Source organism: Heliconius melpomene, chromosome 11 (genome assembly GCF_056956725.1).
Source record: "Heliconius melpomene rosina isolate 202511_hmr_F chromosome 11, ASM5695672v1, whole genome shotgun sequence".
NCBI lineage: Eukaryota > Metazoa > Arthropoda > Insecta > Lepidoptera > Nymphalidae > Heliconius > Heliconius melpomene.
This window is the reverse complement of record NC_140399.1, coordinates 9,356,495-9,377,104: the sequence shown is the minus strand read 5'-3', so window position 1 is coordinate 9,377,104 and position 20,610 is coordinate 9,356,495. Positions and strand designations below refer to the sequence as shown.

At 31.6% G+C, this 20,610-nt stretch overlaps 1 protein-coding gene across 3 annotated transcripts in view; it reads right to left on the bottom strand.

The window, feature by feature from the left end:
• LOC146534784 (uncharacterized) overlaps positions 1-11,286 on the bottom strand; it is an 81,095-nt gene extending 69,809 nt beyond the window's left edge. For 2 of the 3 annotated variants that reach the window (XM_085193712.1, XM_085193715.1), the window contains exon 1: positions 10,999-11,286. In XM_085193712.1, coding sequence (XP_085049838.1) covers positions 10,999-11,113 — 115 coding nt within the window. In that variant the 5' untranslated portion in view covers positions 11,114-11,286. The remainder of the gene's footprint in view (positions 1-10,998) is intronic. The other variant, XM_085193714.1, reaches the window with a different exon arrangement.
• Between the last annotated feature and the right edge of the window lie 9,324 nt (positions 11,287-20,610).

Genomic DNA, 20,610 nt, shown 5'->3' with positions numbered 1-20,610 from the left:
TTAAATGTATAAAACGCCAAATGGTGAAATAAAAAATTATGAAACCAAAATAGAATGCCTTTTTCAACAAAATTACACAAACTCAAATAATAATAAACGTATAAGTACAAATAAAACTTCATACTTTTCTTTAAAATGTAGGTTAAACATGCAAAAAAAAAAAACAATTTAACCTACCAACAACCGGTATTATAGAATAATTACAGATGTTAGAGCGTCGACACTATTCCTTTAGTGTAATCGTGCTGAATTACTACCGGTTTTTTCGAGTTCAGTCTCTAGTAGTGACTCATTACTATTGCATATACAAACGTGAACTCACGTAAGGTGTTTATGAGTAATATACCGGAATTGTTGAAAATGTATGCACATACAGTTTTGTATATTTTTATATATATATATATATATATATATATATATATATATATATATATATATATATAATTATATTGCCTCTTCATATAAAAGACGATTAAACTTTTAATTTGGATTGATTTACTGATTTAAGGGCGTCGTGATGCAGGTGCCCCTGTAAATATGACGGTGGTGGATCCGATTCCCTTGGGTGGATATTTAATAATTTTAGATTTTCGCTCTAGTAACGAGGTTTGCCTCGTTGCGGCGTTAAGTTCCAGCACTCAATACGCATGCCACAAGAAATCGGCGGAAAGTGGAGAACGGGTTCCCTCAACTTACCCTACTATGTGTGGAATACAGCGAGAATTTTATATTATAAAATTAGTAATAAGTCTGTTCATATTAGAAGTAGTATTAAGAATTTAATCTCTTAACTCGATACTATAGAATAGAGAGACTGTTCTTGACCTTTCACTTTTGTAGACAACGTGCAGTTTAGTTGAAAACTATATATAATCGTTAAAAGAAATAAATAAAAATATTATTTATAATTATGTAATATATAGTCTTATATTTATAATATTTAATTTTTAAGTAAGTATTCATAAACAATTTTAGAGCAGAATTAGACCAAATATCTCTATCTCCCTAATCACGCCAGGACTATGCTAAAATAAGAATTTAAGCTAAAAACAAAAGATTATAACACTAAAGCACAAACGCAAGACGGCGGCTATAAATATAATTTGACACACCAATTAGTTCTAGTGTATTACAATTTAAAAAAATGTGCACATTTTAGCGCACGTTATTCTCTCTCTCTCTCTCTCTAGTCGATATTTTCGATTCACTCCATATTAATTAATGGGTAACGGAACGTAAAATTGTAAAATAAATTGTTTTACATTTCAAAATGGGAACTTAACAGTATTGTTAATTCATTTCATACCGAGTTATATTGGCAATAAAAGTTTAATAGACAAGAATTGCCAATTGCGTTCTAGTTCTGGACAGTCACGAACAAGTTTTGCATGGCAAGTAGGTGAACTTCATTCTTTTTTTATAGTTTTACCCTTGTATCCCCAATATAGCAGGGTAGGAAGAGCAATTCTAGTGTTGAGACACTCCGTTGCTGCTTTTGCGTTTGCTGAATTTTCAAGACTGAAGCTGAAGCGAACCTTGATATCAGAGCGAAGAAATTAAAATATTATAAAATTTCATTCCCCCGAGTGGGGATCGAATCCACGACCGTCACGTTACTTTATAACGTTAACTCAATTTAGTTCATGTTATATTAATTGCGAATGGTAGTCGAAATAATTATAGAAACGTTATCTTTAAAAAGTACTAAAAATTCTAAAGTAAAATGTAAAATGTAGGTTTTTAAATATAATATTTAATTTAAATTAATCAAGCTCTCGGTGATAAGTTGAGACTTGAGACATGCCTGGTTAAATGTAAAGGTTAAAACTCGTAAGAGCTACAAGCTACAACTAAATTGCACTGGAATTAATATTTTGCCTTATAACGCCAAGTCTCTGTTACGACCAAAAAAACAGAAACAATTAGGTTATTCACGCAGTATCGCGCACCAAAATAAGCAGAGAGAATCTAGTGTTAAAACACTCCGATCCCCATTTTCCGCCAAATTCTAGAAGCATTAAATACGTTAGTGGCAGCACTCAATGCAAATTATATAAATAAATAGAAATTAATAAATAATAAATACCTATCGATTTATTTATTACCCCCTACTATTTAAGAACAATTAGTAATTATTATAAAACTATGTACACTTACTATGTACTTATGTAACTATTAATATCAATAAAAATATCATAATGTATTGATAATAGTTTAATTATATAATTAATAAAGTTGGTAATTTATGATATATTTAGTAGAATATGAAAATTTTCAAACGTCATTCCATTGTTATTGAAATTGTTTTAATAAAACACATTCTCACGTTATTTATAAACCTGAGTCACGACTTGTTATTTATCAATAAAGACGTCATTTTTATATGCGACAGTTGAGGGTTCGATTCCCACTGAAGAAAATGAAATATTTAATCATTATTTTCATTAAATCGGTCTACCAGCACTACACTACCTACTACAAATATATTATATGCTTTAATTTAAAAAAAATATGACAAAATTTAAAAATTAAAATTTGAAGATGAAAGCCAAGAGACAAAGGTGCTACCAACTTCAACATTCCACCTCCAGAGATAAAGGGACCCGATCGTATCTTTAAAGAAATATTCAAGAGGAGTCAACAAGGCCTTTTGGCTTAAGATAAATAAGATAAAACCGTATGTTTATGAAATAATCTTATACTTGCATGTATAGTGCTAATAATTTAAATAGATGTATTGTTTTTTATTAAAATTTTTTTAAAAATATATAAATATTTCTTAGGTCTCTTAGAAGATTATTATTAAAAATCGAAATAGTTAATTCTCAACCAAAGTATTTTGAATTTTATTGTAGGTTACATATATTTTTTATATAATGTAATATCATTTAAATGTTTATATAAATTCACATATTTACAATTAAGATTAATAAAAAAAACCAATTCTGAATTTCCCAAAATATATAAAAAAAAGAAAATACCAAAATACAGATATTCTATGCACAATTTTTTATAAAACACCGACGACCGTAGTACCTGTACAAAAGTCAAAACGAACAAAAGTTAAAAGTCAAGTCAAGTCAAGCCAGGCCAGGCACGCGATTCGCCTACGAATAAAAGCCGACCTTACCGGGACTGGTCTGACCGCATGCTTCCCTCTTATTCAGCGGAATTTATAACGCCATTCACATGTTATATCTGCTTCGTTAGATAGCCGAGGCCAACCGAGGCCAAGTGACGTTATACGCGACAGGTTGTGGATTCGATTCCTACCCGATTAAATTAAATATTTAATGTTTTTATTTCTTCGCTCTGGTGTACATGCAATGCCTCCAGAATTTGGCGGAACGTGGAACGTGAAATATCTTAGCACTATGCTCTCCATCCGGGATACAGTGAGAAGCTTAAAAAAAGATAGCTAAGACCTTGTAAGGTTCCTAGTCATAATGTCTATCTCATAACATTAGACAACAAAGAAGTGACGTAAGTATAGGCTAGGCAAATATGTAGTTATATATTATTGCTTTAAGAATTATTGTGGATATATAGATCCTCAAGCTGAATTTAGAGAATATGAAATAATTTATCGAATAATTATTACTTACTTCTTTTGAACGTTTTCCTATGTAAACCTTAAGAATTGTGAAATTCTTTCATATATTTTTCTTCATAAAATAATACAGGTAACGATGGAATTATAATATACATAGGTAATATAAGAAAAAATAACAAAATGTAATAAGTATTAGGATCTAGTCATGGACTTAAAAATATATATTAAGTTTAGATATTCCAATTTTCCGTATTGAAATATAAACAAAAAAATCTTAAGAAGCAATACGTAAGCCGCCTTAAAAGATTAGCATGCAAACTACAAAAATGCAGCAATGCGGAGATATCTATAACATGTTCGAGATTAAGACAAGAATTTACTTACTTATATGTATTTACATTAGGTATCTATACATATAATAAAATTGTACCTCATCGCTGTCTGTCTGTATTTATTGTAATATATGCATCAATGTATAGATATTGTCTTTAAATGATGTTATTAAATCACTAAAGTAATTCAGATTGTTTATAATCCGAATAGTGTCATTGAGATATAGAAATATACTACTATTTTTATATTTAAAATTAAATATCCATTAAATAAACCAAAAATGTAAAGTAATTTTACTTTTTAATAAATTCAACTTTGAAGATATGTCTCTTTTAAAATAACCGCTAGTAAGTCCAAAAATTCCACATACAATTGACGTCTCAACAACAAATATTTGGAAGCCTTATCAGGATTAATAATCGTAAGATATTATCACCAATGAGATGAGGACATCGGTAGCTTCAATAACAAAAATATGAATTTGTATCAAATGATTTTATACAGGATGCCAGAGGCGCAGGGGCACAACTCTGTGACTATGAACGTAACTGCTTATGGGTTCGATCCCCAGTTGTCGAGGAAATGAAATATTTATTTGAATTTGTATTTTCAATTCTTAGCCTCTGATATCGAGACATATCGCGGCGTTTAGTTCCGCAATTCAATGCTTCCGGAATCCGGCAGTAAGTGCAGAACGGAAGTATCTGAACATGCTAAACCTCTTAAATCTTAATACTAGGTTATCGGGTTCCCTCTTCCTAAAAAAAAGACCATAGATAATATATACTTAAGTCGTGCAGTACGCAATCTAATATGCGGAAATCGTGTATTCGAATCCAACATAAATCTTATGATAATATCGACTACTGTTATGTTTATAATAGTAGAGTCATATTAATGTGAGGTTTCTAGGTCCGCCTTTCAACAATTAAAATCTAAACAAAAGTATAACTTATTGTAGTTTTTAGTATTTATTTTATAATTTTCTGAAATAACATGATACATTTTATTTTACACTTAAATTCCGACCGTGGTAAATTTCTATATGGATATTGTTAATAATATTGACAATATCCATACAAATCAGTCGTTAACGTTACTGGTTCGATTCTCTTTTCCAGGAATGATAATATCTAAATTAACGTTTCCCTGATTTTTAAGAAAAACGCGGCGTTAAGTTTCGCTGCAAAACACGAAACGTATCGATATGTACCGGTGGAAAGCGGGGAACGGAGTGTCTCTTGTATGGGTTTTGCACCCACAACTTTTACTACTTTACGCATTCAAACAACAAAAACTATAGGTACCAAGTCGGCGCCATATCCTATCCTATCCTATATCTTATAAAACAAAGTCGCTTTTTGTGTCTGTCTGAACTTTCTAACTCTTCTTCTTCTAAACCACCCAACGGATTTGGATGCGGTTTTCACCATTAGGTCGAGTATTTTTCAGGGAAGGTTTATATATAGTTTATTATTTGTACATTCTTATGTAAATTAACATAAATACGATAAATGTGTGTAAAGTCCTATCCGCTGAGACACTTTGGCGCATGCGCTGCTTTAATGGTAAAAACTATATGAAAAAAATATACTGGAGTATTGTTCCTCTTAATAAGATCTACAAAAAAGTCCGCGATGGCATATTCGTATCTTTTAAGAATAACGTGTAGTGATCATATTTCTGTCTAAAAATAGTAATTTCAATATATTTTTTATTGTGAGGGATATTTTTCCATGATGGTATTAATCCTTATCCTTTAAAATACTTTATTAAATTTCTACGTTAAACGAAGATAAAATTTTCTTTTAAACTATTTCGAAATTGCGAATAGTTTTAGAGAAAAACGCATTTAATTATTGACACATCACGCCGTTCACACTTCAGCTGTATCGTCAAGTTTCACTTATCCCTTACTCTCAGCATATAAATAAGTATATTAGTTACGTTGGCCATTTAATGTAGATCAAAACTGTCTTTTACTGTTTTTCATTTTAATAAGTACTTTAGAAGTTGTTACAATATCAAAAAATCCTTGCTGCGAAACGCGCCTCGCGACGTTATGCTTATACAAGCGAGTCCGCCGCGTCCGCCTGCCTTACACGCATCGGTGGTTTAGTGGTAGAATGCTCGCCTGCCACGCGGGCAGCCCGGGTTCAATTCCCGGCCGATGCATTCTATTTAATTTTCGTCACAGGCCACGTAGTGCTTGCTTTTCATCAGGGACAGAATACCCTCTTCAGCATTAACCACAAGCTCGAAAAAAAAACCCGCCTGCCTTTATAGCAACGAAGATTTAGATGCGTTTGCACGTATTGGATAATTCGAGTTGAATGTATTATTTAATGTCATTTAACTATCTAAAAATAGTAATTTAAGTATATTTTAATAAGTACTTGAAAAGATTAGTAGCACAGATTTAAAATTACGGTTACCTAATTACCTACTAAAATATCCTTGCAGTGTAAAACAATTGGAAAAACCTTTTTGAAACTACAAAAATGCGGGTTGCATTAGGGTTTAATTAATTTTCACATAATCTTAAGTGCTTTGCAAACATACATTATATGAATAATCCAGTAGTAAAAGCGGGCGAAGCCGCAATAGGGTCGCTAGTTTATTTCTATACCTCGAATTATTAAAAACCGAATAAAGAACTGATGACGTGATAACGCAAGTATGATAAAGAAAACAAATATTTAATACAGAACAGAGTTCACCTTTTACAGGTTTATAACGAAGACCTCAAGAAGATAGCGAGAATCCGCTGGATTCAAAGGGCGCAGGACCAGACGGAGTGGCGAGCATTGGTGGAGGCCTATGTCATTTAGCAATGGACTTTAAAAGGCTGATGGATGAATGGAACATAAGATATCAGAAAAAATGAGTAATTTTAGCTTATAATTATTAACAAATTTCCACTAATTATTTACCTTGGATTTCCTTTCAAAACCCTGATTGTATCTTTACAAGTCACATATTAATCATTTGAGCAGAAATGTTCGATAATTATTATAATTTTCGTCATTAGTCCAAACCAGTATTAATTACATACGTGAGAATAATTTTGATACCTCATTGAGTATGTTATCTTAAGAATTGAATAATTTTGTTTTTAATTTAGATATATTTACATATATGTTAATTAACAATATTAACATATTGACCTCACTTCTCTCGTTGAAGTATAATATAAATAATATTCCGGATTTATACAGACATTACATAAGTTAGAACTTTTATATTATAGAAATCTTATTTAGTATTGAGTCAAGAAATAGATAAACAGTTTACGTAAAATAAATAAATAAATAAATTAACTCAATTATTCAAAAAGGTTTTAATACAACCAATACAGACTTTGCCAACCTTCGAGTAAAATAAAAAAACTACGTTCAAGAAGTTCAACTGACTTCAAGAAGTAATGAACATAAAACAACTAACTTAATAAAGATTTAAATTAAAATGCTTTAATATTTGAAGTCGGTTAAAAATATTTATTTCAGCTGAGTCGAATATACAAAATCTATTACGTGTGAGACCAGAACCTTGCCACCTGATTTCTATGATATTACCAGCGACCTACAAATAGAGCTCACTGGCCTCACCTGCCTTGAGTATTGCTTTCAAACGCCGATTAAATTGCAGCCGAGTGTTTGTCATGACGATGACGCCACGAAAGCAAAATATTTGCGTTACCGCGTAGATAATGATAGCCTAATATTAGATTCGTATGGCAAATACTTTTTTAGGGTTCCGTACCTCAAAGGGTGAAAACGGCAACCCTATAGGATCATTTTGTTGCCCGTCTGTCGAGATCATTTGTCACGAGGTTCATCGATCGATCGATCGATCATGCATCGATTTTTCTGCATTTTCTATGAAATTCGCCGCGTAAAAACCTATAGGGTACTTCCCGAGGATCTACATTTATGAAATTTGACTTTAAATGAGAACTTACAATACAAATAATAAAAGGAAAAAATCGGAAAAGTGTAAATTTATAGGTATTTCATAAAAACAATCTTATATTTGTAGTTCTTTTCACACAAAATGAGTGCGTATGTTCGCAAACTAAAGTTTGTCAACTTTTATAAATTTTACTTTCTGTTGACCTTACCAATCCTGAAATTAGTACGGAAGCTTAGGAGGGCGAGTCTAGAGAGAGATAGTTTTTTTTTAATTTAATGTTTTTCTAGATTTTTTTATGGAAAAAGAAATATCTATGTTCAATTTTTGTCATTACTAAGTAATAAGTATAATATAATTTTATTTTTTATTACTACACTTAAACTCTAAGCATTATATTACACAAAATAACAAACAAATACGTCTCCAACAAGGTCTTTTCAATTCTTTTCTTGTTTCTTGACAGTAGAAAGCGAATGAAAAATGAACAAGGCTTTAAAATACTTCCCGCGTTACAATTGAGAAACTTCGTAATCATAAATTATTAGACCTTTACTGTTGATTCTTTAATGTTTAAATTGTGCATACTAATAACTTTTGGTATTGCTTTTAGCTTTATAATATGAATAAATAAATATTTTTCAGTTTTAGTTAATTTAAGCGCAAAGATGTTAATTATTCTTCTTTTTTTTTCAGCTTCAAAGTGTATCCTGTATATAGAAGGGTAGGTACAGGGAACCTAGGATTAAAACACTCCGTTCCCCACTTTCCGCAGTACTAGTTTAGTAGTTTGTATACATATCACTACGTTTGCTATTGACACAATATTATTTACTATTAAAAATAATCATCCACTGATTGTGGAACGTGAGAAATGCTAAACAAATATAGAAGAAACAGGATTTATATTAATTAAGTAAACCTGAATGTGAACGAACAGAAATGAAATAAAATTTTATCACTAACATTAAATATCAAGTTTTAGTAGATAAATAATTAGTTTTAAAATCACTAAGCTGAATTTTAACAAATAATATAGGCTTATGACCCACTGAGGTCATCATCACGCAGTGGGACATTGACAGAATGTAAGCATCGCACTAGGGACAAGGAATTCTCATTGTGTCTATAAAATGTCTTAAGTTTATGCGGAAAGTGGAGAACGGTGGAGTGGAGTGGTGGAGCAGTGTCATGACACTACGTTCTCACTGTTTGTCCTGCTATATGCGGAAAACAATGTCAGTCGGAAAAACAGGCGACACAAGCGGAATCTAATTAATATAAAAATATTACAGATTTTTTAACATTTTAAATCTCCATTACCAGGTGAACGACTTGCAGAAACAATATTATTTCATTATTTGTCGTATTAATTAGGTTATTTAATTTTAATGAAATTATCTAATTAATGTAACGAACTTAATTAAAGTTAATAATAATCTTATTGAACTACAATTAAAAAATCATTATCAAGGATAATATTAAAAATTTAATTATTTCATTTTAAGTAGTTATATAATAAAATATGAAATTAGCTTGAAATAGATCCTATGTCTATCCTAGTACGGATATTATCCAATTAGATGTAACTAAATAAAAAAAATTGAGACCAGTCGTGGCACAGGGGCAAAAGTTGTAACTATAAGCAAGACTGGTTGTGGATTCGATCCCCACTCATGAAAATGAAATATTTATTTAAATTTATATATCCATTTCTTCGCTCTGGTATCGACGCAAAGAGCGGCGTTGAGTTCCACTACTAGGAAAGTGGGGAACAGAATGTCTTTACACTAGATTCCCTCTGCCAAAATAAAAATATAAAAATAATCAAGTCATTCAAGATTCGCGTTTGTAAAATCCATATATCATCAACTTGAATACTATTGAGGATGAATTGCAATATTCATAGTTTTTTTTTGCCTTTATAATTTACTTTCACATTGTACAAATTGACGTGAATACAATAGATAAAGTCTTTAGTAATTTAATTTCTTTTTCTTTTCTTTATATAGATAGGTATGTACTATACACCCGCACTGGCAAGACCAAGTACTGCTTTGAGGTCCACCTCTTAAGACGTGTTTTATTTCAAGCCAAGGTCATACAGGACTCTTCTAGCTCGGCTTCTCAAGTCCAGTGACGCTTTAATGACCATTAGGATCAACAGCATACTGATCAATCGAAAATGGAAAATGAAATGTACCGAACTCAAGACACCGTGTGTTGAGTTCAGGAGGAAAATGGAGAAAGTTGATAAATAAAGCTGAAAAATACAGAGAAATTTAACGTTGTTTTGCAACATGTTAAAGTTTACCATGATAACCTGTTATGCCCACAGAAAATGTTTACGCTGTACGCATGTTTTAATTACGTGTTTATTTTTAAAATGATTATGATATTATAACATTCTTAAACAAACAAGATTAATAAGATTATAATTCTTGTAATGAAATACAATTTGAAAGATAACTTATCGTACGGTCAGTGTATTTTACCTACATATGCTTACATATTATTATATTATCTGTATTAGTTATTTACCAAGTTTATAATTATTATAATTGCAATAATAATTATAATTAAATTATGTGTTTATATTAACATAAAATGATGCATTTTTTAAATTTAATGTTTAATATTACATAAGAAATTTGGATATATAAAATTTTAGATGAAACCGATACAAATTTCCGTTCTTTTCGCTCAAATTTATGGCGTTCGTTAGATTAGCATCATACTACTTTCGAGGAGAAAGTGTGACTTAATTTTAAAAAACATGCCATTTTTTATTTATGTTTTATATAAACGGTAACATGCATACATTTATAAATATAGGCAAATATTAAATATTCTGGAATTCTTATTAGATTTTAGAATAACCTATATATAAAAACAAAACAAACGCATAATTTTGCTATAGCATTTTGGCAACTCTTGTATGTAGTAAAAACTCTACCATGCGAAACCATTGTTTAAGAACAATAAAAGATATAAATGTAATTAGTTACGTTACAGTCAAAACAATACCTATCTGCACTTAATCGGTGAGCACACTGTAAAATTACAACACCATGCGGGACTTTCAAGGTCTGAGGAAGATGTATAGGATCTAGTCATGCAAACACAAATGTCAAGAATGAAGATGTATAAACGCTTTCCAATGACCTTGTCTGGTCTTTGGCTTGAGGCTTGAGTGGACTCACCATTGGAGCCGAAATATTCCTCTTTTTCCATTATTTCATGCTGGAAACCGTAAGCAGGCAGCCATGCATGGGAGCCAGGCGGCTCAGGCCAATCCGATATGCGAATCTCTTCCATAGCATGGACACAACACTGCACTCCTTCACTAGCACACTATAACATGCATGGACTACCTCGTTCGCCCATCAGGTGGTCATTGAGGACGATAACGGTGTTTCTTTTTATTATATTTTTTGTATATATATATATGGTATATGAACGTGCGCGCGCGGCGGGGTTTTGCGGCAGACTGGCGCACCGGTTGAAGCGCGCGCGCTTCGTCCCTCGGTCCGTGTGAATAAACTTTTTTAAATTGAACTTTTTTTTGCAATTGTATAAGACAACTGTAGTACTGACAACAAGTATTGTTAATCGATTATCATCAGTTATCACTGTTTATATCAGGATGTAGAGACGGAAGAACTGCTCTACAAAAACTTATTTAAAAAGGTTTTTTTGAAATTGATGATAAACTATACTAACATGCTTTAATAATATATTTCTCTATATATATAATATATTAAATTAAAAGTCTGTGTTAGTAAGGTTTATCAGTTATATTCCATGAGATCCAAGACGGATCTTGCCAAATCCAACGGGACTTGCATTCCGCTACAGAAGCTCAGTTCAAGTTGTGGTCTATAAACCTATTATTACGCGTAGATTAACTGAATGAAATAACATTAAATCTGATAAAAGATTAACTATAAGAACTATGATGAAAATAAATTTTTGACATTTTTTTATTCTATAATATTAGCATTACTGTTTAGCTTACCTATTTAAATGTGTAAAAAATATTAATAAATATTAAAACTATTAAATCAAAATATAAATAAAGTAGTATGTGAATGAAATGTAGAGCTGATATCTGTTTCTGTAAAAACAGGTGCCAGGTGCAGTCTGGTCGGGAATAGGGTCTGCTATCAAGAAACTCAACTTACTCGCTCTAAACGAGTTGCTTCGTGGCCAACAGATTGAAGGTTGGAAGAAAAGTGTCGATATATATGTACATAATTTTCATAATAATTTTAAAATTAAATATATGAGGGTTTAAATTGAAATATTTTTCATTTCCTCGAGTGGGAATCGAACCCAGAACCTATAACGTTTACGCACACATGCTTGTTCCCCTAACATACAATAAATACTTAGTTGTAGCAGTTTTATGGATCTCTATCAATACAAGAAGAATAGGCATGTATATCCATAGTATATAATTGCTTAGATTTAATTGTATATTAAAATCTTATTTTTAATTTTTAATAAAGTCTTATTTTTATATTACATCACCGTTGCTTTGAAAACGATTAGTGCTTTTACATCACAATGGAGCATTACTGAGATGTAATCTTCTGGCGCATAATATAACTACTTCCATTATATTATATTTAAGTACTATATAGCGGAATTTTTACTTTATTTTAGACTAGCGGACCCGGACGCGGCTACGCCTGCTTGAAATATAAGAGTATAATTTCTATAGAAATATACTATTATATTTATTTTCATAAGGATGAATATCAAAATGACGCGGTAACGAACGCGGTCGCGTAGCGACGACGGTTGTTATTAACATGGCAGAATAAATTGCATGTCAAATCTAATTTGAAGTATTTAATTTTATTGGTATATATGTGTAATGTAATGTTATATAGCCTATAGCACTTCTGAAGAATGCAGCTTTCATACAAAACAAAAACAAAGTAAATCGATCCAGTAGATCCAGAGATCTTAGCGTTCAAACAAACAAACAAACAAACTCTTCCGCTTTATTATATTAGTATAGATATTATTTTATTTTTAAATTTTACTTTTAAAAAGTACCATTTAAAAATATATTTTATTTTAAAAATTTAATTAGAGAAAGAGAAAGATGAGAAGAAGAAAAGAAAAAAGACCAATCACTTTCAGCACTACCTAATAACCTATACAAAATATTCGCTATAATTTCTAAGTAGAACCTTAGATTATTATACACATAATAAAATAAAACTGTAAAGTTTATATATTAGGGTAATTTTAGTAAAATATAATATAATATTTTAATAGCATACTTAACATTTCTCTACCTCAATTTATTCTCTGTCAGGTCCCATTATTTCACAAAAGTCAAAGTTTACCCACATCTAAGATCGTATCTCAAGTGGACCGAGTAAAAATGGCTGACCTAACACGCAAAGCTATAACATTACTTTCATACCTACATATTAGTATTAGAATAGTGCTACAGGGCCCAATTTTTACAAAACCCCATAGGCTTTACGTTTTATTTACCAGTTTTAATCTATATATATAAAATCGAAAGGTCACTCACTCATCACGAAATCTCAGAAACTACATATGCTAGGAATCTGATACTTTCCCGTACATAGTAGAATAGGCATAATGAACCTTTCCTAGGTTCCCTTCCCAGTTAAGATACTCCGATACCTTTAAGACTATTCCGTTTTCCACTTTCCGCCGAATTCTGGGGGCATTACGTATTAGATGGTGGAACTGAACGCCGCCCTTGCAAAGCCCAAAGCTTAAGAATTATTTGTCAGAGCAAAACCAACTTTCTTTTGACAGATCTTGGAAAGTTTAGACTTTAGAGTGACGCGAGTTCGTGATATATAATGAAATTAACTCCCTATATGGAGATGGAGAGAACGTTCACATTACACGACGCTAGTGTTTTATACTCATTTTATATTCAATTATGTTATATTAATGTCACGCTACTTTAGGTTCATAGCTCTGAAGATGAGTAATAGAAAATTATGATGGGTTTGACGTAATATTTATGTATGAAGTCAGAGTCATTTTGTATATAGGTATGCTGCACACGTCAGGGTAGGCAAAACGAACCTGGTGTAGACACTCCGTTCTCATTAAGACACTACCATTCCCAAGTTTCCACCGAATTCTGGAGGCAATGGTGGTGGATCTCAACGCCTCGCTTAGCCTTTTTACTGGAGTTAGGAAATAAAATTTTCCTCGCTCTCTCTTTCTTGATTCGTCGAGTGGGAATCGAACTCGCAACCTTGCCATGTCTAATCTCAGAAATCTTATTATATTTTATGAAAAAAATTATAACTTGGAAAAAATGTTGCTAACGCAAGATGTAGACGGTTTTAATAAAGCGAGCGTTAACTTAGCTGTCTAATTGAGATGCGAGTATCTGCGACGTAATAGAATAAATATTTACAAGTGCTTGATTGTATAAACAATTTAATTATGTTAAGAAATATTTTTGATTTTGGATCGGTTTCCAATCAAAGAAATGAATATTTAACATTTTCATTTCCTCGCTTTAGCGCGGCGTTCCATTCCACCAATCTACACGCAATGCCTCCAAAATTCGGCGGAAATGTTTAATGGTTCAAAGGTTCCCTCTATTTTCTTCTACGTTTGTTTTTTGGTATTTATTGATATATTTTGTATTTTATCTTAATTCGGTTCTTCGAAATAAAGATAATCAAACAAATATTTAACACATAAAATTAGGAACGTAAAATGTCCGACGTACATAAAAATGTTATTAAAATCTTAATTACGAATAATTTTTATAGTCACGTCTTTATTTGTAATCACGCGAAAATAACACGTGATTTTAAGGCTTGTTAGCTGTTGAAATAAAATAAATAAATAAATAATATTATTTAAGTTTCACTTCACTTAGTTGGATTGACAACGAGAACTTAATGTTTTCGACCTTCAACCCTTTTTTCCCACTTTCTTTAAACTTTGCGTGTTTAGATAACAATATACAGATAACATTTTATTTTGTAAGCAACAGGTAAATATATTAACAAAAATATATTTTTTAAACGTGACAGTTATAGGTGACCCTTCTCACTCTAGTGTTGAAGCAAAGCACGGCACTCAACACACAATGCCTCAAAAATTCGGCAGAAAGTGAGGAACGGACGTGCCTCAATAGAAAATGAGGTGTCTTATATCTAGGACCCCAGGTTCCCTCTGCCAACCCTGCTATATATGGGATATAGCGTGAAGATGGAAACAAAGAAATTCATAATCTTCAAACTAGCTTATTTCTACGCAAGCGTATTTTCAAACTATATAGCAATTATTAATTATAATAATTACTGATATTATACAGTACATAATATGTATAATGTAGATATCTTCATACGTTTCCTCAACATTCCCACACAAACGGACGGACGGTCATTCTCACGCGCCGGCCCAAATAAAATTCATTTGAAAGGAAAGTTGTAACAAAAATCGACGCGTGACTCGCATCTTACATTTTTTTTATGACATTAAATCGATATATTATGTTATGTATATAATTCAATTTATGTATAAATCAGTTTATTTTTTTATGGATTTTTTTTAATATTGTTTTTAGCATTATTCCATATCCCGCAGATAGCAGGTTCCGTTCCCCACTTTCCACCGAATTTGCGAAAGCGAAATATAAAAATATTAATAATTCATGACCACGAGTGGGAATCGAACCTACCCCATCTCGTTACAGTCCCCTTACGCCACCCTAGTGTCCTTACGCAACGAAGCCTCAAATTAATTAATATTACACGTATTACACCGTACAAAACACCTAATCAAAGTATTAGTTTCTTTAAATATAAAAATAATTTTCAGTTAAAGTTATAAAACCTTATTAGATTGTTTTTTTTAAGTACATAATATTAGGTGTTTTTTTTTTACTTTTGATTATTAAATGAGTAATCAAGAAGAAAGTGTCGCCTTGGCCTTTTGTACAATTATCTTAATCTTTTAAGTAATCATTTAGCAATAATTTTAGTGACATCATGAAGCAGTTGAGGCATATCTGACGAACGATTATTATAATATGATAAAGTGGCGATTAAAATTTATACAGATTATTAAAAATCAAATTTTAATACAGATAACACAAACACAAATTATAACTCCAAATCAGGGCACAGATAATGTAAACGGATTTAAAAGACAAACGTGTATAGAATAATTCCATTTGAAGCCAATCGAGCCTCGTACGTTTGCCAAGAAGAAGTGCAACGCCCGCAAATGAAACAACACTCGAACGTAATTAAAGATAGCATGGTAATGCTAAAGATAAAATGTATGAGTAAATTTTGATATTTTAATTGATAGTGATAAGATAAAGGTTATTTCAAAGAGATGTAGCTTTATTGAAATTAGAGTTTAGATAGTATTCAACAGTTATATACACTTTCATGCAATATTTTAATTTCCTCGCTATAATAACGAGATAAAGTGCGGCGTTGAGTTCCGTTGACTCCAAATGTAATATCGTTAATTGGGCAATGCGTGGGATTGGGAAGTGACTTAACACTAGGTTCCCTCTGTCCATCTATATACGGGATACTGCGTAAAACTAAAGCATGCATAATATATTAAATGCTAATATATATGAAAATTTTTGTTAAGAAATTACTTGACAATACTTTATCAGCAATGGCCAATGACTCATGTTATTTAGTGTCTTTGTTAAGTTTATTAATGATTTTGTCCTTCACCTTAACCTCTTCAATAAACTGTAATGTCAAATGACGTTTCTTTTCGAAAAAAATCCAAAATGTAAAATTAGGTTTTCATTGACTTCAGCTTACCGCTGTAACCCACATGTAGCTGGGTAGGAAGAGGGAACCTTATGTTAAGACACTTCGTTGATTCGACGTTGGTTCGATCGAACACCAGCCACCAGAACGAAGATATGAATGAAAATACTAAATATTATATTACGTCGAGTGGGAATCGAACCCATAATCTATAGCGTTTGTTCAGTCAGTCACACTTGACTCGAATAGCCTCTTATACAAATAAATTATTATGAAACTTTTTTGAATAAATTATTGAGAAACGGGTTCCTTCACGCATCAGATATTATATTCCCAGGGGTGCTGGCGTTGCGCCAGTGTAGCGCGAGCATTCAGGCAGATACTCCTTTATACGGAAAAGGTAATGAACAATTACCATTCAATAAATAATGAATATTATTTATATGTAAAATGACTGAATGACCATGGATAGAAGGTTCAAAAAGCCTTTATTAAAATTATTTTACGCATCTTTTGTATGAGCATGATACATATATATTTCTAAATGAATCTATTTAACCAAATTAATTGAATATATTCATTAATATTATACATTATTATAAACTCGATTATTGGAAAACTTCCTAATTTAAATAGAGAGAACATTTGAGTACTCATTAAATCTTTGAAATCTCAAACCCACCACACCAGAGGGCGATATAAGGTGAGCTTCTGCAGGAACCAGGACAGTACGCGAATAAGGAATCGTTAACGATATATTGATATAATAATTATGTAAACTGACAGACGGATGCCACTTCAGTCTATCCGTGACCACGGACTGCAAAATGTTCAAAACATCCGTTGTTTTATTATAAGGGACATATCTAGATGGTACTAGAAAGGAAAGAAAAGTAATAAAAAGAAAATGAATGTTTAAACGATAATAAAATTTTGTAAATATAAATGTCAGACCATGAGATTTACTTGATTAATTAATGAAATTATTACACACAGATCTACAAATGTAACAATAGAGACAATCCACCATTAACCCACTTGTTTTAGTAAAATAATAACAAATAAAAATACAAAAAAGCTATAAAAAAACAAACTTTCTTCCGTGGGTGACTGCTTGCGCCTTTCGTTTAGAAACATTTACTACGATAATAACCGACATACCGACTGTTGCGACATAAACAAAGTATATCAGATTCTACGATGTAACTTATATACCAGACAGACAAACTAACATTATAGTTCTTATAGTGACACGAATACGATATCTTAGTCTAACATCTCTTATCTCTCTCTCTTCCCTTTCTTTTCTCTCATCTCTCTCTTCTCTTATCTCTTGTCATCTATTTGGAGCTTTTATTTTCGATTATTATAAAATTATACATTTTTCATCCGCTGCCAGCCTTGTTTAAGTTTGCCATCCAAGTATTGTCCATCTTGCTGCAGGGCGCCGGGTACATTAAATTATAGTACGGTCGATACCCAAGTGTTCCCAAGTGTTCCCAAATGTTCCCAAGTGTTCCCAAGTGAACAATGCGAATAACGTTCAGAATATCTAACTTTAAGGGTCACTGCTTGTTGACCGTATTGTACGCTTACCTAAACGCGATGTCCACTCTATCACAATTAACATGTCGGCTCGATCGAGCGTCGACCGTAAAGTGCTATACGTTTTTAAAAATATTTCTATTTATTTACTTACTGTACTTTGGGAAATAATATGAGAATATATAAAAAAGACTGTGGTAAAATTTAAAAAAAAATGTTGCCGACTTAATACTTTTAATATATAGTTATCCATACCTATATTATAAATTCGAAAGTAACTCTGTCTGTCTGTCTGTCTGTCTTTTACGCAATCAGGCCCAAACCGCTAATATAATTGTGATAACATACTCATATAGAGATACTTGAGGGTCTCGGGATGAACATAGGATACTTTTTTTCTTATATTTGTAATATTATCGATATATACCAATATATTAAAATACTTATTAATTTGACATGCAATTTATTCTGTCATGTTAATAACAACCGTCGTTGCTAAGCAACGATTTGCAAAGAATGTTGTTGTTAGAAAACGTCACCCAAAATGAGCTTGCTTAACGCATCTCTCTATTGAAAACTGAAAATAATTTCATAAATATATTTAATAAATATTCGTATAGTTCAAGCGGGCGTAGCCTCGTTCGGGTCCATTAATAGGTTTATAAGAGGTATTTTAAACATGCTCACTTTACCGGATCGACAACGATGCGGATGCAAACGTTGTTGGAAAGTCGATAGAGCAAAGCGGTATTCCGATTTTAGAAATGTCCATAGACTTATATTATGTATAGATCACATAATTTTATGGTATTTAGTACGTGCAACTAAATGGGCATTAGGAAACTTTTTTTAAGCAATTTTTTTTATTTCTCCATTAGAACCCTCATTGAATAAAAACAAAAAAAAATATCCTAGCATATTTTGTAAATAAAAATATATTGTTGGAATTTCATAATTAAAATATAAATTTATTATTTGAGATATAATAAATATTTCAAATACAAACTATGGTGATCTAGTTCACTATAATCACTTAATTAATAGAATAGAGCTCAGCCCAGTTACAAGGTTTCCCTGTTCCAAATAAAAAGTAAACCTGCAATGAGGACAGGAAACGAAACTACTTTCATTTTTATATCGAATACTTAATGTATTGAGGCCGTCTTGACGCAGGGGTATAATAAGGGTGTGACTGTAACAGGACGGTTGTGGGTTCGATCCCCACTCGAGGGAATTAATTATTATTTATTAATATTTTCATTTCTTCGCACGAAGACCGAATTTATATAAAAAAATTGTTTAAACTGACGTTTACAATTTTTTTTTAATATTTATAGAATATTTTAGTTATAACCCATCAAGGGATGTTCATTATAAATTTAGTATCGAATATATTAAGTCAGCTTCACGCTATACCCCGCGTACATCAAGGCAAACAGAGCGTAGTGTTAGGACACTCTACTTGTCTCCTTTCCGCCGAATTCTGGACGCATTACATGTTAAGTGTCCGAACTTAACGCCACAATTAAATAGTTTAAATTTTCCTTTCAATAACAATAAAAATAAGAAATCGACACCAAACTACGTCACATCAAGTTCAGAGATCATAGCTGAAAAGATTAAAGTAATACTAAGAATGGAAAAATAAGAGCATTATATTCTGTTATCAGAGACAGCTGTCATCAGATAGCGTTCAGTACAATGGACGGGTCGGCTATCTTGATAGATGGATTATATGGCGAAATATGTAAGTGGAACTTCTTATTGGTTCGGCTACTGTGGATTGTAGATAGTCGTGGTAATTTTAATAAACTCGAAATGTAATAAGGGTGGACGTAGAAATATATAATAAAAGAATCAGAATTAATACAAGTAAGTAAAAATAAAACATTATTTATGAATGCTAGGTTTTAACTCTTCGTATTTTACAGTGTTACAGTGTAAACAGAACCAATCTAGTTTTCTCCACTGTTCTCACCTTCTTCTGACTTCTGAAATATCTCTACGCTGTGTGCTGTAGTGGGCACTAATACCTCCATTGGGTTTAACTTTATTATATGGCTTTATATAGTTAGTAAAATATATTTAAGTATAGTTGAAATACAATTATTTAATTAATATTTTTTTCCATGGAACATCCAATTTCAAGGTCAAAAAATGGGGAACGCAGTGTCTTAACACTAGGTTCCCTCTGCCTACCATACTAAATGGGGGAAGCTAAAAAAATCATCCAACTTTCTCCACGCCGGCACCTGCTTGAAGGTCTTATGATATTAGAAATAATACAATAAAAAATACTTACATGAATTGCTATCTTGAACTTTATTCATTTATGAAATTGGTTTATTATCCATAACAAAACTAGAAATCACTTGGAAATGTCTTATAAAAATAATGTATCGTAAAAACACAACCATTTGGCAAATCTTTATACTCAAAATTCAAGTTTTTAAGAAAAGTAAGGTGTTACATCATTAGATTATAATCTTATCAACT